A 14,897-nucleotide genomic window follows, 5' to 3' on the forward strand; every position below is an offset into this window, starting at 1 on the left:
ACGGAACTGGTCTAAGAACCCATCCCTTCCCCACTCTCAGTCCACATCAAAGCTGGGCTGGGAGCAGGGCTTGACCCCTCTAGGTGGGAGCATATGACACCAATGGCACTGGCCTGGCCGTCAAAGCCCTGCACCCTGGACCAGTGCACCAATTCTTTCTGGGTTGATCTAAGCTGGTCTGAGTGGGTCTCAGGACTTCTGAACGAGCCAGTGACTTGAGAGCAGCTCTTTCCTGCTGAGTCTCAGGGCAGTTGTGAGGCTAAAAAACGGTCGCATCTAACTCACCACCATTTCATTGCCGTTTGGAGGAGGTAGAGCTGAGAACTGAAGAAAAACCAAGCGCTGGCAGTATCTGGATGAATGAATAGTGCTGTAGCTGCAGCCAGAATTACCCTGGACTTTTTAGCCAGTGAAAGTTCCTCTTTCGATTACCCTGCTTTCAGCTGGCGTCCGAGTCACTTGAAAGGATGGTAACTGATACCACCCTTTGTATTTTCTCTCCTCCTTCCTCCCCTTCCTTGACAATTTCAAATTAAAAATCTACCTGCCTCTGATCACTTTCATTCCCTAATTTATTTTATTTATTGCTGCCTGCCTAATTTTCCACAACACTGCTTTTCAAATATTTCTGCTCAAAAATCACCTACCACTCCGTGACATGTGAACCCCGGGAATCTGGCCTTTTCTCAACTTTCAGTATCTCCTACGTCATCTTTCAATTCCAGAGGAACTTTTCCATTTATTTTTGTCCAAACACATCACAAGTATTCCTAACTCTTTTGAGTTACTTTCTCCTATTCTTCTCTACCTATCTAAATCCTAACTTTTTGGAAAGGTCTGTCTCAAGCCCTGTCTCCACCAGGAAGCCTTCACCTACCCCAGCAATACCCTCGAAGCTCCGTTTCCGGGGCAATGTATTATTATTTATCTTTCTATGTATGCATACGTGCATTCTCTCCCTGATAAAACTGGCTAGAGGATACAAGTTATGACTCAATTCGTATATCCTTGTTACCTAATAAAACACACAAACCTGACAAATATTGGAGGAAACCACTGTGAGATATTTCGCATCTAGAGTGTCATTCTCCAGCAACTTCAAAACTGTAAAGTAATTCAGCTCTTACCTTCAAATCAAGATGAACTACATCATGAGCGTGTAAAAAGCGAACACCTTCTAAAATCTGCCTCATGAGTCTCTGAACATCTTTTTCCTTAAAGGCTTCTTCTCTGTCTGCAACACACTGGTCAAAGATTTCACCCCCAGCAGCACTAGAGAAGATGAGAAGCACATTTTCAATAGAAAGGAAGAGGACTCATTAAAAATAGCCTTTTTGTTCTTAATATTTAGACACAGTAGGTATCTTTATTTACATAGACTATAATTTGAATGTGTGTAAATGTTCGTCCATCTACATGCTGAAATCCAACATTTTTTAAGTAAAAATTTAAGCTCAGATTAGCATTTCCAAAGCTAAATAAAATCAGCTTCAGAACTTCAAGAACTAAACCTTAGTACTAAAATATATTAACACACTTTCAAGTAAAAAAATTCTCAAGAATTTTTAGTTACAGAATACATAAAAACATTGTTTTTGTAAAAAATGCAAATAATGCAAATAAAGCAAATGCCCTCCATTGAAGACCCTTCCCCCAGTCCAGAGCTACATTTAGAAGTAAGCTCTGTTATCACTCAGGTGTACTCCATCCTTCCAGATTTTTAAAATATATTTAAATGCATACAAAAATATTAGTTTTCTGGATTTTTAAAGACACATAAATGGCAACATTCTAACTGATACTGTTCTATTACTTTTTAAAATTACTTAAACATGCCTTAAGAGTCTTTTCCATGATGGTTTTATATCTATCTCATAATTTTTATCTTTTATTTTTTAAATTTTTTGGCTGACTTGGATTTTTGTTGCTGCAGGCGGGCTTTCTCTAGTTGCGGCGAGCGGGGGCTATTATTCTTCGTTGTGGTGGCTTCTCTTGTCACGGAGCATGGGCTCTAGGCGCACGGGCTTCAGTAGTTGCAGCACGTGGGCTCAGTAGTTGTGGCAGGAGGGGCCCTAGAACGCGCGGGCTTTAGTAGTTGCAGCGCATGGCCTTAGTAGTTGTGGCTCGTGGGCTTAGTTGCTCTGGGGCATGTGGGATCTTCCCAGACCAGGGATCCAACCCATGTTCCCCCTGCACTGGCAGGTGGATTCTTAACCACTGCGGCACCAGGGAAGTCCTACCTCAGAATTTTTAATTCCTGCAACCTTGTGAATAGAAAAACCATAGTTTATTTAGCCATTCCCCTCTGAAGGACATTTAGGTTTTTTTTTTTTTCCTAATTATTCATGATTATAAACAATGTTGTGATGAGAAGGTGTGTGAAGGTTCCTGTCAGCTCCTGTGTCAGTAAGTAGTCTTCAACGTAGATACTGGGATGAAACTGCTGGTGTGAAAGGAATGTGCTTTTGAAATTTCAGTAGATATGACCTAGGCTCACCAAAAGAGCAGTACGGACTTAAACTTTCTTCCACCCTCTGGCCAAAGCACCTGTTTGTTTTTTTTTTTCCTCTGAAGAATTTTGCCAATAAAAGAAACAAATCATTTACAATTTTTCTTTCCCTTCAGCAGAAATTCCATATTTTAACAATTTGTTCTTACCATAAATGACAGCTCATGTCCTATCTCAAATTTTCCTTTATGTGCTTAAAAAAAAAAAAAAAAGACTGGATTGCCTCCATGAAGTTGTTATAAAAATTAATGTGAAATATGCAACTCCAAGCAGCCATCTACTGTCAAACAAAAGCTACTCGTTCGTTTCCTTTTCATAAGATAACTTAGTTCTTTCCTTCCAGCCTTCTTTCCTTCCTTTTTTTTTGTTAGGGCAATCTATTTTCTAAATTCTGTCTATAAAAGGAAACAAAAATTTTCACCAAAGTCAGCTAAGAACCTATTTAAGTTTAGCTGAAAAGCTCTAGGTAGTGAGAGTGAAAGAAAATAACTCGCTGGCTGATTCAGATTTTCATTTGGTTAAACCTATACAACTGACAATTATATTTTAATTACAGTATGAGAAAACCATACGTGAAAGCATCAAAACAATTTTTATGTAATTAACTGTAAAATGGCCATTGCATGTTCAGGCAAAGCTAAAGTGATGCATAACTCGTAAGAAAGGAAAGGGTGAGCGTTTACAACGAAACCAAAGAGTAAGTTAGTGACAGCCTGCGGTACCGTACACATGAGCAGGCAGTTAGTGAGGACGAGCTGAGTCCGCTCGGTCGCAGCAGCTAGAGACGCACCAGGACGCGATGTGCAGTCCACAGAGTGCCCTGCACGTGCAGGCTACACTCAGAGCTGCCTCTTTCCTCAGTTGAGACAGACTAATGCATTTTGGTTGCAAAAGTTCGCCAGTCTCAATTTACTGTCCTCTGGGCCTCTCAGCTCAACACTATCACCCACAATAAAATTCAATAGTGGTCAATTTACATAAATATAAGGATTTCTTCACCTAAAATTTAAGAACAATTTATTATTAGTCCTTTCCATTATGATGTTTACCCATTCTCGCTTTAACAAAAGGGTTTTCCTCTCTAAGAATTTAAGTAGTTCACATAAGCACAAAATGTGAAGCGCAAAACTAGTTTTCTAAAAATTTTCAAGGATGTACTTCAAATGCAGGCTATTGTAATAAAAAAACTGTAAAAGCCAGCCTTGAGCGATCAGTAAGACTTAACATACCCTCTCGGTACAACGTACGACCATCATATCATCTCATCCTACTTACATTTAAGCCTGACCCATTTAACTGTCATATTAACTAATGGAACCAAGTGAAATTTTACTAAGGAACAACTTGAGATGTTAAAAGCATCTGTCAAGTATAGTAACAGAAAACACAAGAATATTAACAACTACTTCGCACAAAGCACCTTCCTTCACACAGAAGTTTTTGTGTGAAGGAAGGTGCTTCACACCTTTGTGTGTGTGCTCGAGCAGCACAGTTTGCTATGTCTCCCTCTCACTACAGCAAGACTTCCACAGCTTTATTACAGTACACTTTACTCCAGCAGTGCTTATTTTCCACAACTTTAAAATTACAAAGAAATGAATTCATTTAACTTTTTACCCAAATATCTTTTACAAAACAATTAACTCAAGGGCTTTACAAAACAATTAACTCAAGGGCTTTTCAAAAATTTTTACACCAAAACGATTTTTACATAAAATATTAAGAATGGTGAATTTCAATTTTCTAGTTAGTGGTCCTCAGAAAGTTGTAAGTATCTCTTTGCCAACATTATTCAGAGCCATATAAATGATGTTTAGAAGCTAAGTGTAACTGACTTTCCCTGGCTGCTTGCACCTTAGCTAGATCACAGCTTCCAACCTTAGGCACCAAACACTCCTTTTTCTACCTAAACCAGCATTTCCATTTCTATCCCATGTAGAGGCCCCGTTTGGATCTCTACTCCCTCACTATTCAAATTCAACAAATATCAATCAAATATGTTAAGAGGCCCTGTGCTATGTGCTAGGGCAAGAAAGATAAATTATAAGTTTTAGTTGGGAAGAGAAAGATGAAAGATAATTTTAGGAATATGTATGCATAAATACACATGAGTGTGAAGTTATATATCAAGTGATTTGATAACTTAGCAAATGAGCAATTAATTGGAAGGGAAGAGAAAAAAAATCTTAGAAAGATGACACTTATTCTGAGCCTTCAGGAATGAACAGGAATCCGCTAGATGGAATGGCAGGAGTGCATCCCAGGCAGGGTGGACATATGTATAAGGGCCTGTTGCTGTGACAAATAACTGGTACGCTCACAGAAGGATAAGCAGCTACTTCCCCTTTCACCCAAATTGTACGGAACTTGCCATCTACCCATAAACAATGAGAAAATGAGCCAAGTATATGAACCAACTATTTTCAGACATAAGAACAACAGGCCGTTAGGACCATTATCCCTGAGGTGGAGGCACAAACAAGCTGATCCCTACGCTCTGTCTTTCTACTTGGAGGTAATTTACGGCACGTGGTACAGGGCTGGGGAGGATCCCAAGCAGAATGGCAGCCTTGCTAAATTGAGGGGGTAGGAAGGGAGTTTGACAAGGCTAAGGCAGCTGGACTTTGTACAGGCAGAGGACCAGGGAGGAGGGTTCTACACAGAGGGAGACCTGCAGACATCTGCTTAGTTGTATCCCAGAGTCTTAGACAAGGTACTTATATGCACATTCACTGGATAAAACTGTGAGGTCAGGCAAAGAACTACCAGGAAATCATTAGCTGAACAAGCCCTAGCATTCACCAAGGACAGAATAAGATATTTGAATTTTACCCAGTCTGAGTAGAAAAACCATGCCAAGCACCTGGGGCATTCAGCAGTCCCCCCAGAATGCCATATTTTAGCCTTATTAAAGGCTAAAGTAGCCCTAGACCTGCCCAGTAAGTCTGATCCACAAGTAATTTAACTGCCTGCCAAAACAAACATCACCATTCTTTTAGTGGAAGATCATAAAATCCACCCAGCACTGTGCCATTCTAAGTATATGGCATCCTTCCAAAAATTACTAGACATCTGAAAATGCCACCACTTACAACTCACAACTAACAGGAAAATAAAAACAGACCCAGAGATGATGGAATTGGCAGGTAAGGACTTTAAAACAGGTACTATAAATACACTGAAGGATTTAAAGTAAAATATGAACACAACAAGGAGAGAGATGGAAGGTATGAAAAGAACCAAATGGAATTGCTAGAGATGAAAAATACAGTATTTATAGTGAAGATTTCACTGGCCAGGCTTTACAGCAGATCAGACACTATAGAAGAATCAGCAAATTTGAAGACGGAAATGGAAGCCATCCATCTAAAGTACGGAGGTGTGGGGCGGAGAATAAATAGGACCCTGGGGACCTGAGCGACAGCATCAACCAGTTTAACACACTGTATTGAAGAAATGAGAGGAGAGAGGTGGGGGCAGAAAAATATCTTTTAAAATAATTGCTGAAAAATCGCCAAATCTGATAAAAACTAAAAGATCCACGTAGCTCAATAAACCCCAAGCAGGATAAACAAAGAAAATCAGGCATATTATACTCAAGTTGCTGAAAACCAGTGTGAAAGAGAAAAATCTTTAAAAAGGCACACATACAGGGGTATCAAGAATCAACACAGACTTCTTGTCATAAACAATGCAAGGCAGATGACAATGCGATGATATCTTTAAGTAATGAGAGAGAAAAAAAGTGTGCCTAGAATGCAGGGTGAGGTTGGAGAAGTACTAGCAGGAGATGAGGTAGAATAGAAGTCAGACAGAAAAGCATGGGACACAGTCCAAACAACCTGAAAAATCCCAAGTAAGGCAATGATGGCTGGTATATAACACTAAATATCTCCTTCAGAAGCACTCCCTAGCCTCTCTGGTGGAGTAAAGGTGCACAGTGCATGGCTAAAAGCTTTGGAATCACACACTCCTGGGCTAAATCTTGGCTCTGCTACTTGTGGTGTGATCTTAGGTTGATTATTATTCTGAATTTTTTTTCTCACATATAAAATCTTGTTCTAAAATTTGTAAATAAGACAATTTCAGTTGCAGGATACAAAATCAGTATACCAAAATCAGTGTGTTTCTTCTATACACTAACAATGAACTATCAGAAAGAGAAATTAACAAAACAATCCCATTTTCAATAACATCAAAAAGAATAGAATTCTTAGGAATATTTTTAACCAAGAAATGATATATCTATACATGGAAAACTAAGACACTGGTGAAAAAAACTGAAGAAGACACAAATAAATGGAAAGATATTCTGCTCATGGCCTGGAAGAATTAATATTATTAAATATCCATACTACCCAAAGTGATCTACAGATTCAATGCAATTCCTATCAAAATTCCAATGGCATTTTTCACAGAGAAAAAACAATCCTAAAATTTGTATGGAACCACAAAAGACCCCAAATACCCAAAGCAATCTTGAGGAAGAACAAATCTGGAGGCATCAGCCCAGTTTCAAAATATACTACAAAGCTATAGTATCAAAACAGTATGGTATTGGCATAGAAACAGACATATAGATCAATGGAACAGAACAGAAAGCCCAGAAATAAAATCATGCATATATCATTATTTAACTTATAACAAAGTATAAAGAGTATACAACAGGGGAAGAATAGTCTCTTCAATAAATGGTATTTGGAAAACTCAATATTCACATGCAAATGAAGGAAACTGGACCCCTACCTTACACATACACGAAAGTCAACTCAAAATGGATCAAAGACTTGAATGTAAGACCTGAAACCATAAAACTCCTAGAAGAAAACATAGGGGGTAAGTTCCTTGACATCAGTCCTGGCAATGATTTTTTGGATTTGACAACAAAAGCAAAAATAAACAACTGGGACTACATCAAATTAAAAAGCTTCTGCACAGCTGAGGAAACCGTCACACACAAAAAAGGCAACTATGGAATGGGAGAAAATATTTGCAAATCATATATCTGATAAGGGGTTAGTATCCAAAATATATAAAGAACTCATACAACTGAATAGCAAAAGACCAAATACTCCAATTAAAAGAATGGGCAGAGGAACTACATAGACATGTTCACAAAGAAGACATAGAAATGGCCAACAGACACATGAAAAGGTCCTCAACATCACTAATCATTGGGGAAATGCAAATCAAAACCACAATGAGCTATCATCACCTCACACCCGTTAGGATGGCTATCATCAAAAAGGCAAGAGACAGTAAGTGTTGGCAAGGATGTGGAAGAAAGGGAACCCTTGTGCACTGCTGATGGGAATGTAAATTGGTGCAGCCACTCTGGAAAACAGTAGGGAGGTTCCTCAAAAAATTAAAAATAGAACTACCATATGATCCAGCAATTCCACTTCTGGGTATGTATCCAAAAGAAATGAAAGCAGGATCTCGAAGAGATATCTACACTCCCGTGTTCACTGCAGGGTTCTTCACAATCGCTAACATATGGAAACAATCTGAGTGTCTGTCAAAACATGAATGGGTAAAGCAGGTGTGGGGTGTGTGTGTGTATATATATATATATATATATATATATGTATAATGGAATATTGTTCAGCCATATGTGACATCCTGCCATTAGCAAAAATGTGGATGGGACTTGAGGGCATCATGCTAAGTGAAATAAGTCACACAGAAAAGGACAAATACTGTATGATATCACTTATAGGTGGAATCTACAAAAGGCAAACTCAAATGGAAATAGAGATTAGAACGTGGTTACCAGAGACTAGGGGTGGGGAAAAAGGAGCTGTTGGTCAGAGTATAAACTTCTAGTTATAAGGTAAGTTCTGGGGATCTAATGTAACTATGATTATTACAGTTAATAATACTGTGTTATATACTTTAAAGTTGCTAAGAGAGTAGATCTTAAATGTTCTCACCACAAAAAAGAAATGGTAATTATGTGACGTGATGCAGGTGTTAGCTAATGCCCTGGTGGTAATCATTTTGCAAGATATACGTGTACCAAGACGTTGCAGACCTCAAACTTACAGCATGTTCTATGTCAATCACATCTTGTAAAGCTGGAGAAAATTTAAAACTAAAATGTACAAATAATGTATATAAAACATATAAATGATGTATACAAAGCTGGCAGAGAAGACTTAGCACAGTGCCTGGCACAGAGTAAAGTCTTAACTACGACTATTACACCTCATCTATGTTTCCACAGCAACTAACAAGAATTCTAGCAAAACACCAAGGTTGTTGCCATCATTTCTATCTCTTTCACTAAACTATAGCACTTGGAACAAAGGGGTTATGCTATTTTCACTTTTGTATTACCAGCACCTTAGTATCCAGAGCACGTGGCAGGTGGAATGAGTAATACAGTAATCATGAACCTGCCTGTTTCCATAACAACAATCTGTTGACATGGCCGAGCATTCTGATATCTCAATGTCCAAAGTCTAATTCTAAGACTTCCTCTTCAAACAAAAAGTAGAACACAAAAATTTTTGGCCAAATCATACTGTTTTGTAGTTCTAGAAACATGATCATAGAAGCAACAGAAGCTACCAAAGATTTCTAAGCAAGGGAATAATATTGCCACATCTATGTGTAGGTCACCTATCCAACAGGAGCCTGAGGGATGCCCTAGAATTGAAGCCAGAGTGATCAGCTAAGCAGCTACTGCGAAAGTCCGTGGGAGAGAGAGGACCCAACACAGAGGAGAAACAGCAAACACAATGAAGAAGGGCCCAGCAGGGGAGAGGTTCAAGTGGAAGACTTGGTAATTCATTATACACGAGCATTAAACGAGATGAAGCAATCAAGGATAGACCCAAGGTTTCTATTTGAGTGATGAAATAAATAGGGATACCACTGGAAGCGGGGAACAAAGAAACATGGGCATTAGAAGGGCAGCAATGCAGGGGTGAAAACATATTGATCGTGCATCGGTCATGATGTGCAGGTGGATTCAGGGATATGCAGTAGAGCAGCTGGAGCTGAGGGAAAGGTCTGACGCTGGAGATAAAGATTTGGAAATAATAACCAGCATGTAAAAAAATAGCTGAAGCCACAAAAATGGACTGTCATCGTCCAGGGTAAACGTGCAGAATAGAAATGTATGACAAGAGTAACACTAATGAACAGTGGGGAGCACTTGTATTTATATAGTAGATGAAGCGGAAAAGCCTCTAAGATTTAAAAAATAAAAGAGGGCCCTGAAAGCCAAGGAAGAACATAACTTCAAGAGAAGAAGGTATAATATCAAGTGTCTAAAGAGAGTAAGAAGTAGAATGAACACTAAAATGAGGCGATCGATTTTGGCAAACAGGGCTGATGACCTCATGAAAGTTTGAGGAGAGCAGATGGCAGGAGACTGAAAAGTAATGGAGGATCGGCACACGAGCAGACGGATGAGTCAATGAAGTAGAACAAAACTGACTGGAAGGTGAGGGAAGCTGTGAATTCAGACGACTCCTTTACAGACCACAGCAGTAAAGGAAAGAGAAGGGCAGGACATTAGTTCAGAAAGAGTCAAAGCTGAGGACCAGGAATTTTAGGAGAGAAGTGACTGAAATCCTGGAAGATGGAGGGAAAAGAACCACTAGAGGAGAGGGGCTCTGAGAGAGAGGTTAGATAAGTGACTAAAACATAAAACTCAAGTCCTAGAAAAGGAAGAGGATGAAAGAACATATGTCAAAGTTTTAGCCTTCGAGTTAAGGAGTGGAACCTCTTCCTCGGAACGGAAGGGAAGCAGGTGAGAGCAGTTAAGAGAGGGATGCCGAGGCGTGTGTGTCTGATGGTCTTTATTTCCTCCGTAAAGGAAGAGAAGCCTCGGTGTCTAACAGGTGGGAAGTGGGTGACACAGTAAGTGTGGTCAAGGTTTTGATTAGCTCCTGCCCGCCTGCCGGGGATGGTAAAAGAAGGGGATGAGAGATGAGGTAAAGAATTACCCAAGTACACCAAGAGCCCAGCTGAGGATGCAACTCTCACCCTCGTAATAAGCAGACTGAAGACTACGCAAGTACTCCCAAGAACGGGCAGGAGGAGGGACACACAGCGTGCGTCCCACGTTTCAAACGGGCAGAAGGAGTTGCGGAGGGAGAGCAACAGAAAGAAGGAAGTAACGCTGGTGAGGCGCTGGGGAGGGCCTAGCTGCAGTAACGACCAAGAAGGGAAGGGAATATAACGGAAGAAAAGGCAGGAGCAGATGGAAGACTGAGGACCTGCGCGGAGGCTGAAGAGCAGGTTTGGGAGGACAGGAGAGGAATGAGGAGATGACAGCTGGAGGGTCTCTTCCGGATCAATTTCCAATCCTAGCTCGAGCCTCTCCAGGACAAACCCGAAGACCAAAATCCTCTCAACCAACCTTTTTTTAACAACTGAAAAACAACTGCACGGAGATATAATCCACAGCGACTACATTTCTTAAGCATTTGATCATTTGCGGATATTTCTATTATAATGTAAAATACACAATGGAAAACACTTTCATGCTTTTCATTGTTCACATTTTATTTTTTCTTTGTAGGGATTCCTGCAAGTGAAATTACTGAATTAAAATATATAAACACAATGCTCTTGAATTATATTAGCAAGAGGAACACACTATTTTAGCCATCCAGACTTCTCCCTCTATAAACTTTTAAATAAAAACAAGGTAATAATAGACATGTTATTTTGTAACGTTTCTTTTTTTTTAACTTAATATTTTAAAACATCTTTCTATGTAGTACATCTTTATCTACCATATCTTTTAAAATGACTGCATAGCAATCCATCTCATGACATGATCACTTATTTCACCAACCTCTTACCATTAAACATTTAGATTATTTCTTTTTTTGTTATGTAGATACTGCTGCACTAAACATTTTTGTAATACATCTTTGCACAATGGCCTGATTATCTCCTTGTGAAAAAATTTATGTATGTGAGATTGCTGGGTTAAAGAGTATATATATTTTTAGGGCTTCTGACACATACTCCACACTGTTCTCCAGAAGAGTTACACCAGGTAATACTCCCACCTGTAGTATAAATGAGATGATCCAAGTCATGAATATCACTTTTCTTCATGATATCCGACGATCTTACATAGAGAGAAATCGGCAACTTATTTTTAAATTTACATTATAAAAACTGTAAAAATCAATATTTTTCATGTATGTATAGGCCATTTACATAGGTTTGTGTGTGGAATTTCTCTTTATATCCTTTCTTTGTCCATTTTTTTTTTTTTTTTTTTTTTACATTGGGAGGTTCATGTTTCTGTGTATATTGGTAAGATCTAGTTATATATTAAAGAAATATTAAACATTTTGGGTGAACAGATATTAGAACTATTTTTACCCTGAGTCTGTCTTTTCATTTTGTGTTCATATCATGTACTAATAATGCTTTTTAATGTACTCAAATCTATCAATCTTTTCCTTTGGCAGGAGAAGCAGAGAGGAAAACAGGATTTCTTAAGAAGAAAAAACTGTCCTTCATTTTCCAAAGCTGTTTTCTCTGCTGTCCTTACTTATTTACCCAAATTGGAAACATGGTATGAATCAAAACAATCATTTCTGAAAGAAGGATTAATAACTTAGACTACATGAACATATACGGGATTATAAACTGCTTTTCATTTTAATATTATCTTGGTGCCACTTACCTTAAGAAAGCCTCTAATAAGAACATAAGAGAACTTATTTTCAAAGGAATTTCATTAAAGAGTGAAAATGAAAAACGTAACATACGTGCATCCTTGCAAATGTGGGATATATTAAATGAATAAGAAGAACACACAAAAAAGTTCTGGAAAATCTTCAGATTTCTAAAGAACCAGGGCCTGCCACGTTGTCACAGATGAGTGGCACCGATAAAGGAGTGTGGACTACGAAACAAACTCAGTAAGGGAGACGATACTTACTATTCCAGAACTAGGATCATTTCCGATGGCGTCTCATAGACTTCGTGTAAATTAATGACCCAAGGATCATCCTGTGCTAGTTCAAGAACAGCAATTTCATGAATTATTTCTGTCCGACAATCTTGGCCTTTTCTTCTTTTTCTCATGAACTTTGCTGCAAATTCTTTTCCAGAATCTTTCTTTATACATTTCCTCACCACTGCAAATTTCCCCCTAGAATTACACAAAACACATCCACTGTTAAAGCTGACTTTTCAGAGATGATAAATTTTAATAAAATTTCCCAACAGTCATCAGTGGATATTCAAATTTAGGTCATATGCAATCATAAAAGTAGCAATATAACTTGGGAAACACCTCTCTAATCAAATAAAATGTAATGTGTAAATCTGCAAGATTCATTCTTCTAAATACAGAACCAAATATTAAAGCCAATATTTTTTTGCAGCGTTATATATAAATATAACTTAATTTTTCACACATTTATACATAAAAATGATTTAAATCTTAAAAAAGCCATTTGACTTTTTAAGAGAAACTGGTTATGAGAATTCCTAAAATAATGAATTTCACTGTCACTAAGTGACTCTAAGAGGACACTATCACCTTCCAAAATTATAAAAGTTAGGGATCTTATTTATATGACATCATTTCAACTACTGCATCAGCTGGAAATGTCTAGTTTTCCTATAAAGACAGATACAACAAACATTACTTTGATACACTCCACTACCATGTTATTACACTAATAAACAAGTCACAGGGGGGATACGTATAGCATATTGACTAAGGGATAAGGTCTGGAATTAGACAGATGTGGGCTTGAATCCCCAAAACGGCTCTGCCCACTCACTCGACGCATAACCTTGGGCAATTTATTTAACCTCTTATTTAAGAAAAATCTCATTTTCCTAATCTATAAAAGAGGACACAAACGGAATCTATTTTACAGCGCTGTTGTGAGAATTAAAGAATATAATACATGTCAATTGCTTAGCATGGTACTTGCCACATAGTAAGTACTCAAAAAAATTTTAGTAATCAAACAAATCATTAAGTTGTAATAATCATCACCCATAAATATCCAATACTCAAGTTGGAAGGCAACTTAGAAATCATATAGTTTTTTTTTTTTTAACCTACTGTCAAATGCCAAAGCCATGTCTTCTTTCAAACTGTGAGGTAGTCTTTTCCACTCCTGGGTGCATACTATTTTAACAAGGCTTTCGTTACAAGCCTAAACCTGGCTTCAAGTGAAGGGCTGTAGTCCTGGTCTTTTGCTGAGCAGTATAGAAGACCCCCCATGACAGTCTATCAAGTACTGGACACAGCTAATCATTCCTCATCCCCTTAGGGTTCTGGGATCGCCTCACTGTCATGACTCATAGAACTGCTGGAAAAATGTGCCAACTGAATCTGAAGCAACTGCGCCAAGTATAATCTCATCAAAATGTTACATGATTATTATTTTGCTGATGTTGGCACAATACAACTTAATATGCCTTTAAAAAAACTTGACAGGTTTTCCATATTTCATAAATAAAATAAACGACCTAGATCTTTTTCCTCTTGGAGTTTTTCAAGCCAGTGTCCTCATACTATGGTTTAAAAATATATTTAAAAAATTTCAATGCAAGGCTTTAATTTGCTCTGTTAAATTCTACTTTCTAGGTTTGGGCCCGGCATTCTAGACTACTGACGTAATTTTGAGGAATAATTCTTCCTTCTTAGCTACTGTTAACCATGATTTTCATGCCCTCTGTATTTCTGTTATACCATCAGCAATAAAAATGTTACATGAAAAAATCCTTAGGCACAGCCCTACAGATGTTCAATTAGGTGGCAATCTACCTAATAGCACCCTAATTCAGAACAAAGTTCTCTGTGTTCAACAGAAATGCGAAAGGCTTTTCCAGATTACTAGAGAGATTAAACAATAAACTATTCATCACAGACTAACACCTCTTTTTATTTTACGCCACAAAATCATTAGGCTAATAACATCTCCACTGAGTTTTAAAAGGTTCCTAATGATCTTTGGATTCCTTTAAGGAAGAGAAAAAAATCATCAATAGTTTGATTTTTTTATACCTATATTTCTGAAGTTTCAAAAGAAGAGAAAAAAGAGAAAGCCTATTTTGTAAAAAACTGACCAACATAATTGACAACAAGCGTCTTGCTATTAAATTAGAAATGGCTGGGTTGAACTACCCTCAAAGTACTCTCACATGAAACACACAGATATCTATTGCTACCATACCTAACATTCAAGGCAACAGTACTGTGTAGTAGTAAAATACTACTTACCTATCTGGCCTGAAGGTATATTTCCAAAGACCAGAGACTCAACAGAGAAATGGATCCCACACATCACTAACCTGTAAACTCTGGGAACCCTTGCTACAGAAGAACCATTGCTTAATTCAGGGGCCAGAGGCAAACACAGGGGAGAGACCTAAACTTATC

At 38.1% G+C, this 14,897-nt stretch overlaps 1 protein-coding gene across 2 annotated transcripts in view; it reads right to left on the bottom strand.

Moving 5' to 3' along the window:
- Positions 1-14,897, bottom strand: part of STK17A (serine/threonine kinase 17a) — a 37,701-nt gene that overhangs the window by 15,162 nt on the left and 7,642 nt on the right. For both annotated transcript variants that reach the window (XM_068549880.1, XM_068549879.1), the window contains exons 2-3: positions 12,432-12,644; positions 1,128-1,272 (exon numbers count right to left, since the gene is read on the bottom strand). In XM_068549880.1, the coding sequence (XP_068405981.1) occupies positions 1,128-1,272; positions 12,432-12,644 (358 nt within the window). The remainder of the gene's footprint in view (positions 1-1,127; positions 1,273-12,431; positions 12,645-14,897) is intronic.

This window comes from Eschrichtius robustus, chromosome 8 (genome assembly GCF_028021215.1).
Source record: "Eschrichtius robustus isolate mEscRob2 chromosome 8, mEscRob2.pri, whole genome shotgun sequence".
In the NCBI taxonomy this organism is placed as follows: Eukaryota; Metazoa; Chordata; class Mammalia; order Artiodactyla; family Eschrichtiidae; genus Eschrichtius; species Eschrichtius robustus.